Source organism: Rhipicephalus microplus, unplaced genomic scaffold (genome assembly GCF_043290135.1).
Source record: "Rhipicephalus microplus isolate Deutch F79 unplaced genomic scaffold, USDA_Rmic scaffold_15, whole genome shotgun sequence".
NCBI classification, from domain to species: Eukaryota; Metazoa; Arthropoda; class Arachnida; order Ixodida; family Ixodidae; genus Rhipicephalus; species Rhipicephalus microplus.
In genome coordinates this window covers 13762399-13781495 of record NW_027464588.1, presented here as the reverse complement: position 1 = coordinate 13781495, position 19097 = coordinate 13762399, and the positions used below count along the sequence as shown (strand labels likewise).

General features: G+C 43.5%; 1 protein-coding gene across 1 annotated transcript; it reads left to right on the top strand.

Annotated features, from left to right (window-relative positions):
* Positions 1-2257: 2257 nt before the first annotated feature.
* On the top strand, positions 2258-15526 carry LOC119183988 (uncharacterized). The gene is made up of 4 exons (XM_037433831.2): positions 2258-2403; positions 5698-5875; positions 11514-11655; positions 15323-15526. The coding sequence occupies exons 1-4, from the start codon at positions 2316-2318 to the stop codon at positions 15416-15418; spliced, it is 504 nt and encodes a 167-aa protein (XP_037289728.1). The 5' UTR covers positions 2258-2315; the 3' UTR covers positions 15419-15526.
* Positions 15527-19097: the final 3571 nt, after the last annotated feature.

Here is a 19097-nt window from a genome sequence, read left to right as displayed (position 1 = left end):
AGGGGGAGATTCTGCCGCTGGCGTAGTTTAGAACGGCTGTCTGCGAGTCGCTGATTACACATGAGCCATTAGTGTGGGCTATGGCCATCGCGATAGCCACTTCCTCTGACTTTTCTACGTTCCGTGTGATAATTGACGCGCTGTTTTTATATTGTTGATTGTGGTCTACGACATCGGCCACAAAGCGGTCACGTTCTTGGTAGCGTGCTGCGTCGACAAAGGGGACTATAAAATAATTTTAGCCAGAGCCCAACACGAACAAATTGAAAAAAGTTATGTTCATGAACTTTTCAGTGTCTTGACCTACATGCGATAACAAGACAGTGCTTGATATCAGTAAGAAACCTCACAATTGCTGTTGAACGTTTTGCTCGTTGGTACACATTGATGAGGAGAAAAGATTGCGCTGGATTAACGAGAACATCAAAGCAGGAGACAAAATACAAGTGCTGACTTCCAGCATAACGTTTATGACCACACTCTGTTGCTTGTATCACCCAAGAAAAAGCAACGCATGACATTTGATGCGCACAAAATTAAATTTATAACAGTTGATCACTTACTCTAAGTAAAAGATTGATTGATTTATTTGTGGGGTTTAACGTCCCAAAGCCACCATTTGATTATGAGAGACGCAGTAGTGGGGGGCTCCGAAAAATTTTGACCACCTGGGGTTCATTAACGTGCTCCGAAATCTTAGCTCACGGGCTTACGACATTTCCGCCTCCATAGGAAATGCAGCCGCCACAGCCGCGATTTAATCTCCCGACCTGCAGGTCAGCAGCCGAGTACCTTAGCCATAGACTACCGCAGTGGAGCTAGATATAAAGAATGAACAACGATGAATATAGTGTGCACTTACCTGAACTTTCAGGTAGAATTTAGATATGCGTCATGAAGCTTGCATGGAAAAACCAGTGCCGATCTGGCTTTTATTGGCACTATTAGTCTAGAGATGGGTAGCTATTCAGATACATACATAACTAATATATAGAAGGCCATAAGTACTGACGCTGAAAAGTTGATGACATGGCTTATCTGGAAATATTTGTGTGACGAACTACAAACTATAGCAGCCGATGGGGTTACCCACTTAGTTGTCTGTCGGATTGAGAACTCGATTCAATGTAGATTTGAAGTTAGCACAAGAACAATTTTCTCATTGCTCAGACAGAATCCTTTTTATTATCTTGGAACTCCTGCATCCTCTGTGTTTTTTTCCGATATTTTGCCTGTCCGCCTCTTTGCAGTGGTGGATAAGGTGCTCGGCTGCTGACTGAAGGTCACGGGTTTGATCGCGCTCGCGGCGGTCACAGTTTGATCGAAGCAAAATGGTAGAGGACCGTATTACGTGTGATGTCAATGCACGTTAGAGAACACCAGATAGTCGAAACTTCTGGATCCTTCCACTACAACGTGGCTCGTATTGATATCTTAATCTTGGGACGTATAACCTTTGATACTACAATTTTTTTATTATGCCGTTCATTATTACCGTTCCTGTGGTATTTATGATGTTTTGTACATGATTACAAATTTGGCTTCCATCACAGCAATCATACTATTCAACCAAGCTGCTTAAGTGTTTAGTAGTGATTCACAGCAAAACAATCAAGAAGGTTACGCATTCAGGCAATAAAACTTATGAATTGTGACCCCAAGCCCAGGAGAAACTTTGCCATAGTTGAAAAGATGTTCATTCAAGAATTGTATATAGATAACAATATCGAATGCTGAAGGGTCGCGTCAGTTATTTTATTATGTTGTGCCTTCGTATTGAGGTAACATTGGCGGATCATGTAGAAATACTGATGATTTAGCTATATATATATATATATATATATATATATATATATATATATATATATATATATATATAAATTGGATATATTTTGTCACAGGAACAGTGACAAGACTCGACTAACAGGTAGACAGAAACACTATTTCATTGTAGGTGAATATTAAAGCTTTTTCTGGAGTCTATCGAACTTTTAATGGCGACAGCACACACGAGGCCGGATGCATTTTCAAGCCATTTCGTCGAGACACGTCACTGCACATTGTAAACTTCGTGTTCTATTTGGTGATAGTTAAGTGAAAAATTATTCTCATGTGCCGGGAAAGTGCAAGAGACCGGAAAATGAACGAGTCAATACTCGCCGCTGCTCTTGCACGTGTAGCTTTTGTTGCCTATTAATATTCTACAGCACAGGTATAAATTAACCACTCAAATACCAACTTTACTGAGAACTGAAAGTGTTTGCGTGTTTTCTCGGCTTTTAAGCAAAGCAGTGCTTGCTGATAGAAAGCCGACTATGTTGTTCTTTGTGTTATCCATCGCGCTAGTGTGCTCTAACTTGGTCGCAGCTTCAGTACAGTCGCCTACGCTAACATCATGTTCCAGTGAGTATAGTAGTATACTAAGGTGTGCACATGCACCCCTCATTGCTATATTCAGCTTTTAAACTTGTATAACTTGTTGTGACACTGATAAGAGTCAGTATTAGGTAACATGCCGTTCTGCGTATATCTAAATTGCAGTATGAGATCAGTATCTTTAAGTATAGGCTAAATTTTACTGAAAGTGAAACTAGCAAACAACCTCTAAGAGCAGGCTAGAGGACATAACTGCAACGACTAGAAGCGTGTTAATAAAATAACATTTATCACTGGGGTTAAAACTCGATAATTCGAGATAAGGTTTCACGAAGCTCGTAAGCTAACAAATATTGCTATTTGTGCCCGAACGGCCAGACAAATTCCTGGTCTCATTTATGCAGGATGGAAGTCTTCAGATAATGTGTGAGGGCTTATTAGGCTGTGGCCAGCATGTATAGAGTTTATGGCCTACGTAGTACCAGCCGACAAAAAGATTGTTCTACACTCGGCGTTATAACTATGAGTGACGGCGAAGGTTTGTAAGCACAGGTATTGAAATTGAACGAGTTGATTAATGCCACTGCAGCCAAGTGGGTAGATTACCCGACGTGTTAACTAGAGTTTGCAGGTAAGGTCTCTGCCAGCCGGATGTTATTTTTTTGTTCCTTTTTTCTGTATATCTATATACCAATTAAATACAGCCAGAAAAATACAAATAGCCTCCACCCTATCAATTTTAACCTAACTGTTTGTTGATTTTCATTAAAGTTGTAACTAAAGAAAAACGAGACTTTAACCTTTAGCCTTTTCCGCTTTTACGTAGGCGTGTTTCATCATGGCCGTTTAGAAGTTAAAAGATTTTAGAGAATTAAGAGCTTTATCTGTTCATTGGAAACGTGATGTTTTGTCGCAAGTGCAGTCAGTGAACAATACTTAAACTTTAAGTTTGTAATGACTGATGCACCAAGTTGACGAAGTTTGCCGGGCTCAGAAATATTTCCCGAGATGAACATTAATCAGCAAAAAAATACATGTACAAGATCTACAGTTTACAGAGTGGTTGATTCTAAGCGCATTTCGCGTGGGGAATCTGAGACGGTTTTTAACAAAACATAAATCACGTCATAGAAAGCAACGTGCCATATCTGCTTATTGAACCTTATGAGTTGTTGATAGAGAGGAAGACAGAGAGAGAGAGAAAAAATTTTTATTAAAAATAATCGGTCAATCACGCAATGCATATCCAGTCGCCCCCAACCTTTGGCTGGAATTTCTTGAGACATAGCAGCAGCAAGGATGTGACTGTTTGTGTTTTGCCAAACGCTCGGGTATAGGCTGCTGAGCAGGGCCTCTTAGAGTTCAAGAGTGTGTGAACCATCGTTCTTACTCGGACGTGTCTCCATTATGCGAACCCAAAAATTCACAGCATATCTACGTAGTGACTGATGATGAATGGTGTGAAGCTCAGTCCGTTCGTCTGTCTGTCTGTCTGTCTGTCTGTCTATCTGTCTGTCTGTCTCCACGCCGCTTAGTTATCACTCACGTACTGCAACGGCGCAGTGCCATCAAGTGAACACCGTGAAAAGTAAGGGGTGGCTATGGAGGTGTTACTGAGCCCCAGCGTAAGGAGCTTCGCCCCGAAAACAAAGTTATTTTCGCAGTGCCTAATATTCACAGGGTATGATGGTTGGGGCCTACAGTTACTAGTTTCCTTTAGGCAATGTACGTGTAGATGAGCGATACTTGGCAGTCTACAAAGGCGCTGTGAGCAGTGTGGCCCTACACTGCGACGTAGAAATAGTGACTAATTGTTCAGTACATCTGCCTCGGTGGTACAGTTGTTATGGTTCATGGCCTAGAAAGTCACGTGTTCAATCTTAGTGGCGGTGGTCGCATTTCGATGTCAGCGCACGTTAAGAAACACAAAACACTCCAAATGTCTGAAGCACTTCACTAAGGCATCTCTCTTAATCAAACAGTGGTTTCTGAATGTAATACCCAGCATACCATTCGAAATTTACGGAGCAGTTTTACATTACCCTTGTGTATACAGGAAGCTTCTCAAGGAATGCTAGTTACGTAAGTGATTGTTCTGAACTATTATGTTTTTTATTGTACTTCAAGATTCTTGGTCAGACGTACTCTCATCATTGAAAGAAAAAGGTGATCAGTGGCAAGCATTTCAAATAAAATAGCGTTCTTCGTGCAGCCATCACCATGGACAGGCATGGATATGCACACTGCTACCAAAATGGATATGAGCGCTTGTTACTAGAACAAATAGAGTATGCTCATTATATTACTGCTAAGGCTTGTTGCCGTTCGCGCTTTATAAGACCCATATTAAAGAAGAATACTTCATTGTTTCCCGAGTTTTCTTCTTAATAGTAATGCAATACATATTGTTCAAGGTGTATCAAACAGCGTTTGTATGTATTGTAACGTGATCGTGACGTTGACGAAGGCAGTAGACTGTATGTCCAAGAAGAAATTGTTTAAGAGTCCGAACTTGTGGTCGGTAGATGGAAAGTTACAATACAGTGATACACGCTGGCACTAATACGCTAATACAATGAACAGATCATCGTTCACCGATCCACTGATCTGCGGTGAGGCGCGGCCGCCTTCACACGTGTCCATGTGGCAGTCAAAATTTGAGTATTACCGATAGTAGCTGTGCTCGAAAATGAACGCCGCTGTTCTAGTTTTCGTGCTCAAGCCTACCAAATGCCAGACACTCTGGCATGGTTTGCGTTAGACATTATGAAGACGCGAAGCTCTATATTGATATTGCTGTTTTTTCCTGCTTGAGTGTCCGCTCAGGTGCTAGGTTACCGTTTGGGAAAACACATACACCTTGTGTCCTTGTCTCCAGGACACCTTTGTGTGAATTGAAGGGGTGAAAAGCATATGAATGACTAACCATGTAGGAAGTAAGAAACAAACTTATCCGCCTGGTTGCTCAGGTTATCTAGTTGCTCAGGTACTCGGTTGCTGACCCGCAGGTCGCGGGATCGAATCACGGCTGCGGCGGCTGCGTTTCCAATGGAGGCGGAAGTGTTGTAGGTCCTTGTGCTCAGATTTGGGTGCACGTTAAAGAACCCCAGGTGGTAGAACTTTCCGGAGCCCTCCACTACGGCGTCTCTCATAATCATAGCGTGGTTTTGCGACGTCAAACCCCACAAATCAAAACCATCAAACTTATCCGCCTTGAATAAAACTGTATTTATTTATCGTAGAGGCACATGAAACTTCATGTAGGAATGAAGAACTATATGTACCCTGATATGCACCACAATATTCTCCCCTCCCATTCAGGTGCCCAGAGCGTCAAGCTTAGCGGCGTAAGCATAACGGACGCTCAGATTGGGAAAACTATGAAAGTGAATTTTTCTATGATCATCACCACGCAACTAGCATCGAGCCCAACCCTGAAGATAACGATTAAAACAAGCAGTGGTTCCACAGTTCCATGCATCAACAATGTTGGTTCATGGTAAGTACCCTTTGATTGTTAATTATACAATATTATTATTATTGTTCACCTAGAGAATGCTCCGTTTTGAAATACTGTTAAAGAGATGACATTAGCGGATGCCATTTTCGCGCTGAATGCCGGCATTTTCAATGTGGTTGGATATGAATTCCACAAGATATGTTACAATACTTACTAAATATACAGGTGAAAAATATTTCATCTTAACTGATTGCGCGAAAAAAATTTAAGTACAAAAGTGAGACACCTGGGCAGTGTGCTGTGTCCTTGTGTTTTCCTTTTGTGCTTTAAATCTTTTCGCGCACACAATTAAAATGAACTATGACCTCGCCCAGCAGTTCGTGGTTCTTAAAAATATTATTCTCTCTTGTTGCCCCTTAGCTCACAGCATTGAGGAGTGTGTAGTTAGGATCTTAAAGATACAGGTTAGTTAATACTACCCCAATGACACACTGAAAGGAGTACTCCCCGTGAGGTGGCGTCAAACTAGCAATGACTATTGCAGTTGCACCGATGCGTTTAGGTAATTTCCTCTATGCTTATGCAGATAATTCACTGATCCATGCTGAAGATGTTTACAACAAGTCTTCTACCAAAGTTACATCTTCCGTACACATTTATTTACGTTCTGCCAAGAGCAATTCCTCACATATAGCGCGACTTTTAAAGACGATAGTCTTTCTTGGAGACCTTCGATGAAAAAATTTTGATCTGTCTGTCTGTACACTTGGCTGTATGTCCGCCCTAACGATATCTCAAACGGCAGCAAAAAGCCAATCCCATTCGCACCGCCCACCAATATTACTCAAAGTTTAGCGTGCATAGTTGTGCGATTGTAAAATAAAAAAAAAGCAATTATTGCGCATATCTGAGGCGCCATAACAACACCTCGAAGTTTTGTATGACTGCCTTCATAATGGAAGAGGCACACACAAGAAACACTAAGGAAGTTAGCGTTTATCGCGCTGCGCTGACAGTGCAACGCGATGCTCAAAAAGGTGTTTCTAACGCTTTGCTACGACGTCACGGTGGTGGCACCTGCCCGTCGTTTTGCGTTCTACATCTTATCACCTCCGAGTCTGGTGCGCATCTTTCTGCGCGGTCTGCACGCCTTCTTTTTCGAAGATAACTGCCAGATGGTGGTTTTGTCTGACGTGCCTCGATGCGCTCGTTCACCTCCGCTACACGCTAGAGGCGCTCTAACGCAGCACCTCCAGAATATCCTTTACCGATTTTCTTGAGCAGAACATCAATTAAACGTTTTGTTCACTCTTTCCAGACGCAAGACTATCGTCTTTCGACTACATTTGCGGTTTAACATGCAGAATTGGAACCAATGTTTTTGCTCTTGCTTTGTCCGTTCTGACCACATGACATGCGCATACAATTGGATGACATTTGCACACTCGTCTTTTTAACCTACAAATGCTGTTAGCTTGTGTAGTCTGGAAATATGCTTCTATAGCAATTATTTCTGCGTTAAAAAATTTTTCCGTCTACATATACACTGTACAGAATCACAGTATAGTGTCAGTAATTTAGACCACTGCATGCACTCACGGTTTTACTTTTTACAGGCTCATGTCCTGGAAGGCTTCCGGTTTGCCCACCGACGTAGAATACTTGCGCTAGCAGGAAATCATAGTCTTGAGGAGTAGCCCACATACACCAACTTCTCTGTGTCTTTTTCCAAATAGCTCCAATATATACTCTTCTACCCTACGCATAAGCTTATAACAGGTACACTGGAAAATTATGCGCTATTAGGATATTCAAAAACGCAAAAATAGAGTTTCTTTACAACAAAATAACGTAAAAAATACGGTTCAAGCTTCAGTTGTTAGAGAAGGATAAATGAAAGACCGGGCGTTTCTTGTTGTAGACCACTTGCTGTCTCGTTAATACGCACTTTCATAAGGCGCCCCATGCCGTGGCGCAGCCAGATAAAGGTGAGAGGGTGCCGATAGGGCTACCGCCCTCCCCTTCCCCATTCTTGATTGTTTTCCGTACTTTCGCGCAACGTCGACCAATGCAGCCAATTGCACTAAAAATTAAACGGACTTCGCCAGAGTTCTTTTGCCCAGCCAAAAAGACACTTCGGTGCGAACATTGTTAATTTGGGCTAGCTGCCTTCACCACGCATCGCGGCATAGTGCATGACCATCATAATTATCCTGCAAAGAGAGGCGTAGAGCCACGAATTGCCATTTCATGAACCAGCAGTGTGCAGAATAACGGTCTTCACTCTGCTACGCTAAGCCGTGCCACCATGAATGCCTAATCATTGTTGACAAGCCAGACGCTCGTGTTTACGTTATAGAGAGCATATTGTGAATACACCGTCGCGACAAAGACATATTGAACATCAAAATATCATTTTCTATCTTCCAGCAAACTGCGCAGCAGACGGGACACAAGGATGAAGGAAACTAGAAAGACGAGTGCACAGTTGCTTTCCTTCCTTGTGTCCCGCCTGCAGCGCACACCGCGCCTGTATGACGTTAGCGAGGGATTCACGTGCTTTCGAGGCACGGCGCCGTACAGAAACTACCATCGTGGTAAACCTCGACAGAGAAGCAGTTCAGTTAGTTATCTTGTATGTAGTGGCTACCGACGCTGCTCTGACAAGCATGGGACACCGCTTTTAATGCTCATTTGAAAATCACAACGCTTTCTTTCTTAGAACTTCGGCCGCTTGCATCCGCGGCGAGTGCCGTGCAATGGTGAGGTACTGGTCTGTGCCTCTATGTGATCACTCACCCGTGAAAAGGGTGTTATCTTTCAAAACTATCCTAACGACCCAAGCTGGGGAAGCAGTGGATAGTCAAACTCGAAAAGGGAAAGCACCCGACGCCTTCATCGACTGTGTGAAGCAAGCACTTCGCTGACAGTGAGTTCTGCTATATCCGCCGTACGCGCCATTCTTCTGTAAAGCTTGTTACCATGTTTGAGCCACTCGCCAGTGTTTCAGTCATTTATTGCTAGGAGGCTACAAGCGTAGGCGAATTATAGCAGGTGCAGTGCCGTCACGAAACCTATCACTAGGCCCCTGGACAGAGAGCCGAAGACGTGGCCCCCAAAGGGCGCAAGATATCTGAAACTATGTCTCTACATATACGTAGTTCACTGATCAAGACAGGCATGTTCAGAGCACACTGCTTGACATAAACTCCTAATGGAAACCTGCTGTTGCTGTGGAGTGCACATGCTCAAAGGGCGTTTCGCAAGCTGTATCCACGTATACTTGTAGATGCTGAAGAAAGGTACGCTTATTGAAACGTGGAAGGAAACATTCGAACAGTTTGTATACCATGATGAGAATTGCAGATGACGAGCAAGAAAACTCGCCAGCCATCTGCAAAATTTCTTGGCCTTGTCGATTGGGCCGCAACTAAAACAAGCTCATAACTGCACTCAAAAGCATTGGTTGGTATTTACCCTCACGAGGCTGTTCGTTTGACTAAGTTTCCGCCAGAACCAGCCAATCCGCGCATAGGAGTAGCGGCTGCTGTAGCACTGTTGAAAGCGGGGACCCCGCGCTGACGTCAGTCACGCGTGAGACGGTGCCACTCCAAGATATCGAGGATAAAATTGGTTCCAAATCTGCATATACACCGCAAGTGTAGTCTAAAGATGATAGTCTTGCGTCTGGAGAGAGTGAACAAAACGTTTATTTGATGTTCTGCACAAGAAAATCGGTGAAGAGTATTCTGGAGATGCTGCGTCAGAGTGCCGCGAGCTTCTAGCGGAGGTGAACGAGCGCATCGAGGCATGTTAGAGTTACTGTATATGCTACCTTTCGGTAGCAGAGTTGCGCCACTGTTTTCCGGGCGCCGTTCGCTCCGCCTACGGAAATTCAGCGCCCCTATTCACCGAGCGCCATCACGTGGTCATAAGTGGTTAAAATGCACTGCGGAGAAGCCAACGCTAGGATGATTCCGGGCAGATCAAGTGTGGTTGACATCGGCTGTCGTTTCACATCAGCTGCCGTGAGCCGCGATTGTAATAGGAGCGCAATAGAGAGCCGCGCGTAATATGGGCGTTGCATGGGCACTCTCGATCGCTGTTCAGCTCGATTCAGTTGAAGGCGATACAACTACACCTGGCTCCCTCACGCAGTTTCCGAATGAGTCCGACATGATGACAACATTTCTGCCTTAACTGGTTTGACTGCATTCAAAAGTGCAAAATTAATTTTATTGTTGCGAATGGGAAAAACAGCGGAAAAGGCGAAGCTAGTGTAACCAACCACAAATATGTATCTCACTGGTTCAACGAGCTACGCACTTTGCTTTATTATTACATACCAAGAATGTAAGCATCAAATCAAGGCTTCTAGGTGTGACCATAGCAACCGAGTTTCTCTCATACTTTAAAAAAATTAAAGAAAGCAAAAAAATAAATAAAGCAAAGCTTTTACCAGAATCCCTGAATATTGAGGCACTATGTATCACTCTGAAGCGCGAGCGTTGCTTCTACGTGGGTGGTGAGTGGCTTTCCGCAAGACATTGGAACCCAAGATGGCGTATCTTGGCGCAACTCTGCTACCTAAAGGTAGCATATATAGTAACTCTAAGGCATGCTAGACACAAGCTCCATCTGGCAGTTATCTTCGAAAAAGAAGGCGTGCATCCCGTGGAGAAAGATGCGCGCCAGTCTCGGAGGTGATAAGGTGTAGAACGCAAAGTGACGGCCAGGTGCCACCACCGTGACGTCGTAGCAAAGCATTGGAAACCCCTTCTTAAGCATCGCGTTGCACTGTCAACGCAGCGCGATAAACGCTAATTTCTTAGAGTTCTTGTGTGTGCCTCTTCTAGTATAAATGCAGACATACAAAACTTCGAAGTGTTGTCATGGCGCCTCAGTTATGCGCAACAATTGCTTTTTAATTGATAATCAAACAACTATGAACGCTAAACCTTGAGCAATATTTGTGGGTGCTGCGAATGGGGTTGGCCGTTCGATGCCGTTTGAGGTATCGTTAGGGTGGACAAACAGACAAATGTACAGAGAGACAGACCAAAATTTTGTTGTCGAAGGTCCCCAAGAAAGACTATCGTCTTTAATGAAGCGGAGGTTGCTCTAGATGTCTCTGTTGGGGAGCGTAACTTAGCTATTGGGCATGTCCGGCTTATCCAGGGGGTGTGGTATCTGCTCACAATGCTGGCTTTGTTTTTCTTTGTCTTAATATGTCTCTCACTATTCTTACTTTCTGTCTTTCAGCATTTATTTCTATTTAGTTATTCCTTCCTAAACCATTCAATGCTACGTTATACTCTCTCTGATTCTTCGTCCCCCTCCTCCTCACACTTGCTTCCCTTTCTCGCTCTCGTATTGCACAATACTGTGCGAACTATGCAGTGATCTAGTAACTTGCCTGAATAGGCGAGTGGTAAAGATGGCTCACGGTCATTCCAAATGGTACACTGTGACAATTATTAGATTTTTATTGCTATTAATGGTGCATAAACTGGGCACCTCAATATATCTTTTGCGCTTGGAAACCTGCTTGCAGGCTTGGTGCGCTGAAGTAGCGCGCATGTAAGTTGTTGGCAACAGTACCTAAGAAACACTGGCACAGTCTTTATGATTTTATATGAGCCCACTCACCCTTTCAATAAAAAATGGCTTTATTCAGCACGTACAAGCTATGCGGAGGTACAACTAGCCTTGAACAAGAGTTTGGTATGCCGTGGAATAACCAGTGCCCCATAAATCCAATCACTGTTCAGCAGTCGATAACAGCAAATCTTGACCCGTCGATACAGCTACTTATCGGGGTAAGTACATTGCGGTTTGTTCCTCTGCTATGTCAAAGTTATCAATGAACGCTTAATTGTTATTTTGACTTCACTATTCTTACTCAATGAATGAAAAAAAAGGCAGATCCCATGTACTGTAGCAATAGATAACATGCGAAGCACGAATGAGAAATGTTGAAATGCCACTTTAAAATAAGCAAGACGTTACGAGGTGGAGGTAAATGATGCCGCACATGAGTTCCGTCTCTTAATTACAATGTTTGGATGTGTTGTTTACCTTCGTCATCTATCCACGTCACGTGATACCTAATTTAGCATATGTGGAGCTGGTGAAACGGCCACGATCGCGCTATGAGCGTGGTATGTTGTCATCTTCTTACATAAGATGCGTGTCAGGATTATCATGTTTGCACCAGTCATATATTTTGTCAATCATTGACGTCACGTACCACCAAATTTGGTATATGTTGAGCTAGCAAAACAGCCGCTAGTGCATTATGAAGGGCCCAATACACTCCATTTTAACGTTGACACGCGCCCACGCTGGGCACAGCGACGCTACGTTTGCAGAACGCGAGCACTCTGTAGTCTGATGCCAGGTGCGACCAGCGTCCGTCGGCGCGGCCTCACAATACCCAGCGCGAAATGCGACATGCTGCATTTCGCACCAATGCATTACCCAGACAACACTACATCTCCCTCTTTTCGTGACAGAGGGACGCCGGACGCGCTGAAAGGCGCATTCGTCAAAGCAACGCAGTGCGGCGCGCGCCTGCGAGTATAAGGCCGGACCAGCGCCTGGCGTGGCAACGCCGGCGTGATGCGACGAAATCAGAGCTGGCGAGCACGCGCACCGCGTCACGTTGAAATGCATTGGCGCCTTGACTGTGGCATGTAGCAATGTTCTCATATGACAAGCCTTTCATGATTATCATGTTTGCATCAGTAACATACCTCCGTCATCCATTGGCGTCACGTAATACCAAATTTGGCATATGTGAAGCTAGCGAAACGGCTGCGAGCGCATCATCAGTGTTGCATGTGGTCATGTTGTTACATGGCATGCATGTTGTGATTATCATGTTTGGATGCGTCATTTACTTATGTCGTCCATTCGCATCACCTAATACCGAGTTTGGTACATCTGAAGCTAACGAAACAGCCGCGAGCGCATCATGAGCGTAGCATGTAGTCATGTTGTTACATGACACGCATCCTATGATTATCATGTTTGGAGTAGTCACATACCTTCGTCATCCACTGGCGTATTGTATTATCAAATTTGGTATATGTGACGCTTGCGAAACGGTCGTGAGTGCATAATGTAGTCATGTTGTTACATGACAAGCATGTCATGATTTTCATCTTTGGTTCGGTCGCTTGTGTTTGCCATGCAATAATGCCATACCATACCAGTTTTGCAACATGCCATGTGAACGAAATCCCCGGAAGAGCTGCAGGACCTTGAAATGTAAATCATGACATTCTTTTCATATATCTCATAATTTTGATGTTTTAAGTAGTCAAATATGTTCTTCATACAATCATGTTATGCCATACCAAGTTTGGTATCGGTACCATTAATAAAACGGCCAGGAGAAATAAAAGTCGTAGGCGGATAGATAGATAGATAGATAGATAGATGCATAGATAGATAGATAGATTGATAGATGGATAGATACGCTCTAAATCGCCGAAGTTCTTTAAGAAATGCTTTGCCTTTAATAAGCGTTGCCTTCAACGAGGGTATGGGACGCCGATGTGCGATCCAGTGCACACCCTTCGTGGTGGCTCATGAGAGGTTGTGCAGCCGGGCAGTCGGTTTTTACTAGCAGAAGCTGAGTGCATCGACCTTTCGAAGCGAGGGATGGTTTGAGAATGCCTAATTGTTATTTAGTGTTTATTATTCTTAATTACTGAATGAAAAATAAGCGTTGCCTTCAACGAGTGGTGCGACGCTGATGTGCGATCTAGTGGCTACATATACGGGGTGGCCAGTAAAAGGTTGCGCTGCTCGACCATTTGGTTTTTACTAGTACATGCTATCTGCGTCGGCCTCTGGAGGTGACAGAAGGGGTAGGGGGGAGCAAACAGTTGCAACGATACACAAGCATGCGGCACAATACGCGAGGCGCGAGCATGTGCAGTGGAGGTGTAGAAGTAGCGTACTCGCCCCACGGAGGCGAGAAAAGAAGGCGCCTACACTCCTTGAAGTTTTGGACAAGACTACTTTATTTTCCCAGAAAAACAGGCTTCGAAAGCGACAACCAAAAGGGATGGCTGCGTATCTTCCGCGGCCCTCCGGAGATAACGTGAGGCATGTTGGCCGCGTCTTCGCCGTGCGCCTCGGCATACGAATTGGTATGCGCACACAAATAAAATTATCGCGATCACCGGCGTCATGGCCCGCTACAAGGGGTCCCCCCCCCCAAGACAGCGGAGCCTGAAAAAAAAAAAACGAGCAAATGTGCGAGTTAGTCCATGAGGTGAGCCGGTCTAGGGGGGGACCCCTTGTAGCTAGCGATGACGCTGGTGATCGCGATAATTAGACAATGCCGACGCACGCCTCGTGACATCGTGCGACTAAGAGATGTTCCGCATTCGAAAGACAGATTATTGTCCGACAAGATGCCATCACCCTTTCTAGTCAACAAGGCACCAATGTCTCACATTCTTGAAAGTTTATGTTCGGAAGGGACCTGAACGTCTATGCCTTAGTCAATGTGTGTCTTAAATTTTCTCTAACAAAGCTAAAGTACAAGTGGCAACCACCTCCTCCACAACGTTTTCTACGTTCATGTTATTTTACAACTTTGCCTAACTTCGCATATTTTCTTTCTACCGAATTCGCTATTTGCGCCTGTTAACCGCATCCACTTAGTATACACACTTAGTTGTACGATTTATTGCACACAGTATGACCTGCCTACATGAATGTTTCGTTTCTCGTGTATCACCAATCCCGTTGCACACACAGCATATATTTTGCATAAAACACAAAGACCAGCACAATTTTGACGAAGAATGTTGTCGATGAAACACCTATAGTGAAGGAATGAGTCCATCATAGCTGCCTAAGCAGGTCTTCGTTAAGTATGAAGCAGTGGGTCTGCAAACAAAAAACAGAACACATGTAAATAAAATTAAGCAATATGGTGGGCGACGCATTAAAAGTCATCCCATAAAAACTTTAGTTATTCCTGGAGAATTTAGTGACAAATGAAACTTTCAGGATGTAACAGAGCATAAAAATTTCGTATATATATATAAGCTAAAATAGCGTTGCTGTGCAAACCACAAGGACGCAGTTCTGACTGAAAGCTAGGCGGACTCATTTTAATAATGGCAAGAGGCAAATATTGTAGTGTAATTTGATTGCCATTAACGTTATGGAATCCATATCAAAATTAATCACAGGTGCTTCCAAAACACCAAGTCCGGTAATCATATTAGGCTTTCAATGAATGAAATTAGAGAATATGACATAATTTCAAAGAATAATATATATTCAACAAGTGAATTAAAATGCCGTTGTAAGCATGAAGGTTTCTAATCTAGAGAAAAAAAACAAAACCAAACATACAGAGGAATGAAATTTTGGTTTATGACATTGTTGTGCATTCAGGTCACACTCTAGTGTTGCATTTGTACCTGGCTGTACTAACCTGTCAATTATCTTTTACAGACGGCGCCAACAACACTCACTATTCAGATTGCAATACTGAACGGAGGAGTTACGGTTGGATGTCAGTCCTTTAAAGTGAATATAGCTGCTGCTTGATTTTCATCAAAAAGAACGAAAATGAAGTTGCACCGCTTGGTTGAAGTAGATTTCGAAGCTGACCTTTTGTCTTGCAATAAAATTCAACAATCAACTTTTTGAATATTCCTTTCGCGACATTGTAGATGTTAGTGTAAAATCAGTGAAAATTAGCAATAGAATGTCTTCAGTGTGTCCCAGCATACACAGTCGTTACGGGGCAAATAAACGATGACTCGTTGAATCAGAACTGATAGCTATACGCTCAAGATTCTTGTTGTTTACTATAGCACAGAAGTAGTCTAATAGCATTTGCTGTGCCTAAATACGCTGAATGCTATAAATCATTGTCTTGTAGGTTATGTACGAAGCGTATCATATGAAGTAAGCTTCAAGAATATGTCAAGTTCTCGAAAATATATTAGGAATTATCTAGATGAAAAAACAGATACATGGTTGTTTCAATCCTGTAATGCAAATGACACGCAAGTGAACTTGTGACATTCCCTCGAGCATTGCTCGTAAAACGTCTCCTCACGTAGATCAAAGAGATTAAGAAATCGGAAATTTACACTGTTTTATTTATTTATTTTGCGCATAAATTATTCAGCTGCAAAATCGGATGAGCCAATGCTTTTTGGGATGGCCGCGCATAATTACAAGATGCCACCGGAGATTATGGTCGGATCCAGGGAGCGTTCGTTGGAGAAGAGCACAGAAAGGAAATACTTGAGCGTGCCGATATGTTCTAGGAATGTCTTATTTTTTTGTTGCCCATGGCAGCCAAAGGAAGCTACGCGCTGAGGCGACAAATATATAGTTTCGTGGTGCATTAATCTGAATGACGGGAGCTTAAGTTTCAGAAGGCCAGCATTCACGTTCAAGCAATAGCCCACAGCTGGACACGACTTGTCAACACTTGGAAGCACTGGTCAATATTAGACGCTGATGGCCAACAGATTTAGCCGACTCTAGACACCATTACAGAACGCAAGTCACGAGTTGACCACCTCACTAAGGTTTCATTTGAGAAAGCAAAGTACATGCTCTGGCGCGAACGTCATTTTCTACCGCTCACGTTATCACAGGCCTCTGCCAACTAAAAAGTGACCATGGCAACATGTGACTTGTGCAATTATTCTCTTGGCACTCGCGACATAGCTTACCATTGATATGATGTCATTCATTGTGCTATGTTTGTAAAATACGCATACACATTTCGGTATGGTGGACAACCTTAGTCGAAATTTCGCCAACTAGTTATGGTTCCATGTTTGTAAATGCAGTGCCCATCAAACGATGCATGGAACACCATGGTGTTTTTTATATGTCATGCATTTTGAGTTATCAGAGCTGTTTAAGTGAATACAGTGACATATTTTGATTTATGCCATTCACGTTGTGTCTTATATGACGTGTATACCTTTCTCATTCAGCACATTAGCTGCGGCAGACAATGGCTGCAACCAATAATACCGCCAAAACGACTGTTGTGTAAGATGGCCAGAGATCAGACTGTAAAGAGAAACTCTTCGCGGAGTTTCTTCATGATTTGTACAAAATTGGTTGTGAAACTCTTTTGCAAATGCTTCGTTGGGTAATCGGCAGAAAAGAGTGAGAGAGTCTTAGCAGTTTTATTGATGAAAACTGGTTACTTGGTCATTTTGTGCCGTGCCACACCTTTCGCTAGTGAAACATTTTCAGGATGCAGTAAAACAGCCTGAAGAAGCCGATGTCGCTGGAGGTCGTGCGTTCGGCGTGCGCAGTTTAACCATGCTGTTAGGAGAAGAGGATAGATTATCCACGCAGTTTGCGAGCCTTGGTCATCCTGTACTCAATCTGTACAAAAACGTCAGGCCTGTGCAGAAGGCACAGCAAAGTCACAGCGAAAGCTAGAACAGCGGCCTTTCAGAGCCTTTTCTCAACACTGATTGGGTAACTTCTGCAAGCGCACTTGCTTTATAACCGCTACGAAATAATAATGAAAATTTTGGTTATAAGGCCGGCATTCGCTATGCCATTTTTCGTCACACTTTTGAGAAGTTTGGTATCCGCTAAACACTTGCACGAAATTTTGTGAGAATAGTTCATGTAGTGGCTGACGACAATGATTGCAGTGGGTTGCATGGTTGCGACGATTGCATTTATGTCTGCAGTGGGTATGCGCCACTGTTAATAGGTGAACAAGAAGAATCTTTTGAAATGGGTTGAAGCATTGGACGATCCACACGTTACGCTATTCGCATTGTGCGACGAGTGGTTGTTCTTTCGCTACTGTAAAACACTTTATTAGTCGAATTACCCGATCGATTTCCCGGCATCAAGCCTGCCTAAGGCAAGTTTGTCAACAGGCCCTAAGCACCAGCGTGGTTTAGTGATATATTACTGGACTGGAACCCAGTGGGTCCGGATTCAAGCGCCACTGTGTCATTAGTACTCAACGTTTTTTTTTCTAATTTCGTGCGATGTGATTACAGACACCAGTGGCGGCGGACAACTATGGCTCCTCGCGCGACTTAAGTTTTGATATCATAACAGCCTTCGCTGTAAAAAGTTTGCGCCATTTTTGGTCATTACAAAATTAGCAAAAGGACGTGTCCACCGCACACCTTAGGCCCACAGGAAAACAAACGGTGTTGTTACAAAAACTTCCGACTGTGAGATACCCTCAAGGTTCCCTCTTTTAGTGCAAGCGTTGCGCAAGCTACAGAGGAAAATATAACTTCTGCTCAGCAAGAAATAGACACTACCACATAGTATGGGTGGGCGATGGTGACCCCATCAATACTTCCTGTCACAAAATCTAGAACACCTAGAACTGTGGAAGACTCAGCTAACAAACTTGAGCATACCACATAGTATGGGTGGGCGATGGTGACCCCATCAATACTTCCTGTCACAAAATCTAGAACACCTAGAACTGTGGAAGACTCAGCTAACAAACTTGAGCATCAGAGACTAGCAGCGTGAGGTGAGCCGGACCAAAATCTCAGATCAGGACCGTGGCATCCTAAACTTGACACTGCATCCCATTGAACAACTCCGTCGTCAGCTCCCTTTTGAGTAAAGATAATTGCTGTCTAAGAGGGAAGTAACGTCTGCGAGTGTTGTAAACTCTCCTGCGGCGCTGCGGAAAAAATCGCTGTGATGTACCCACTACCTTTACGTATAGCAATAAGTGCACTTACGTACCTGCACACTTCTTCCATGCTAAGGTTGCTCCTGATGATGTTTAGTCACAGCTGAGTCTTTCGTAATGGGATTGAGAGCAATTCACAGGGTGTTATGCCTCCTGTTGTAATATGCTTCTGTTTAACACCTGTCTACTTGGTTTTGCACCCGACGTATGACCCCTTTAAAAGGCCTATTTCTGGACCAGTCTAGAGAACTGGCATGAAAACGACACAAAATATTTGTGTTGCATTCCGGCTTTATCTCTGCGTCTATTTTTTGCGTCCACCGAGATTTCTACCTGATGGAGAACGTCTTCAATGCTGAGGTCGTACTTTTGGCGACAGAGGTTTCTTAGCGCTGTCACATTAAAACAAGTGCAAAGCAGGCATCAGGCGAGAGAACTAGTCCTTGGGTAACGGAACTACTGAGGTAAATGAGACGCTGAGAGGGAAATAAGCTCAAGCTTTCCAAAAATGGTGACGTAGCTCATCTAAAACTACTTAGTGGCCGATATTACAAACTACTA

Excerpts from the sequence above, each read along its gene's own strand:
- LOC119183988 (XM_037433831.2), top strand. The coding sequence starts at position 2,316 with ATGTTGTTCTTTGTGTTATCCATCGCGCTAGTGTGCTCTAACTTGGTC. Across the intron at positions 5,876-11,513 it reads ATCAACAATGTTGGTTCATG|CACGTACAAGCTATGCGGAG; the intron begins GTAAGTACCCTT and ends GGCTTTATTCAG. Across the intron at positions 11,656-15,322 it reads CGATACAGCTACTTATCGGG|ACGGCGCCAACAACACTCAC; the intron begins GTAAGTACATTG and ends TATCTTTTACAG.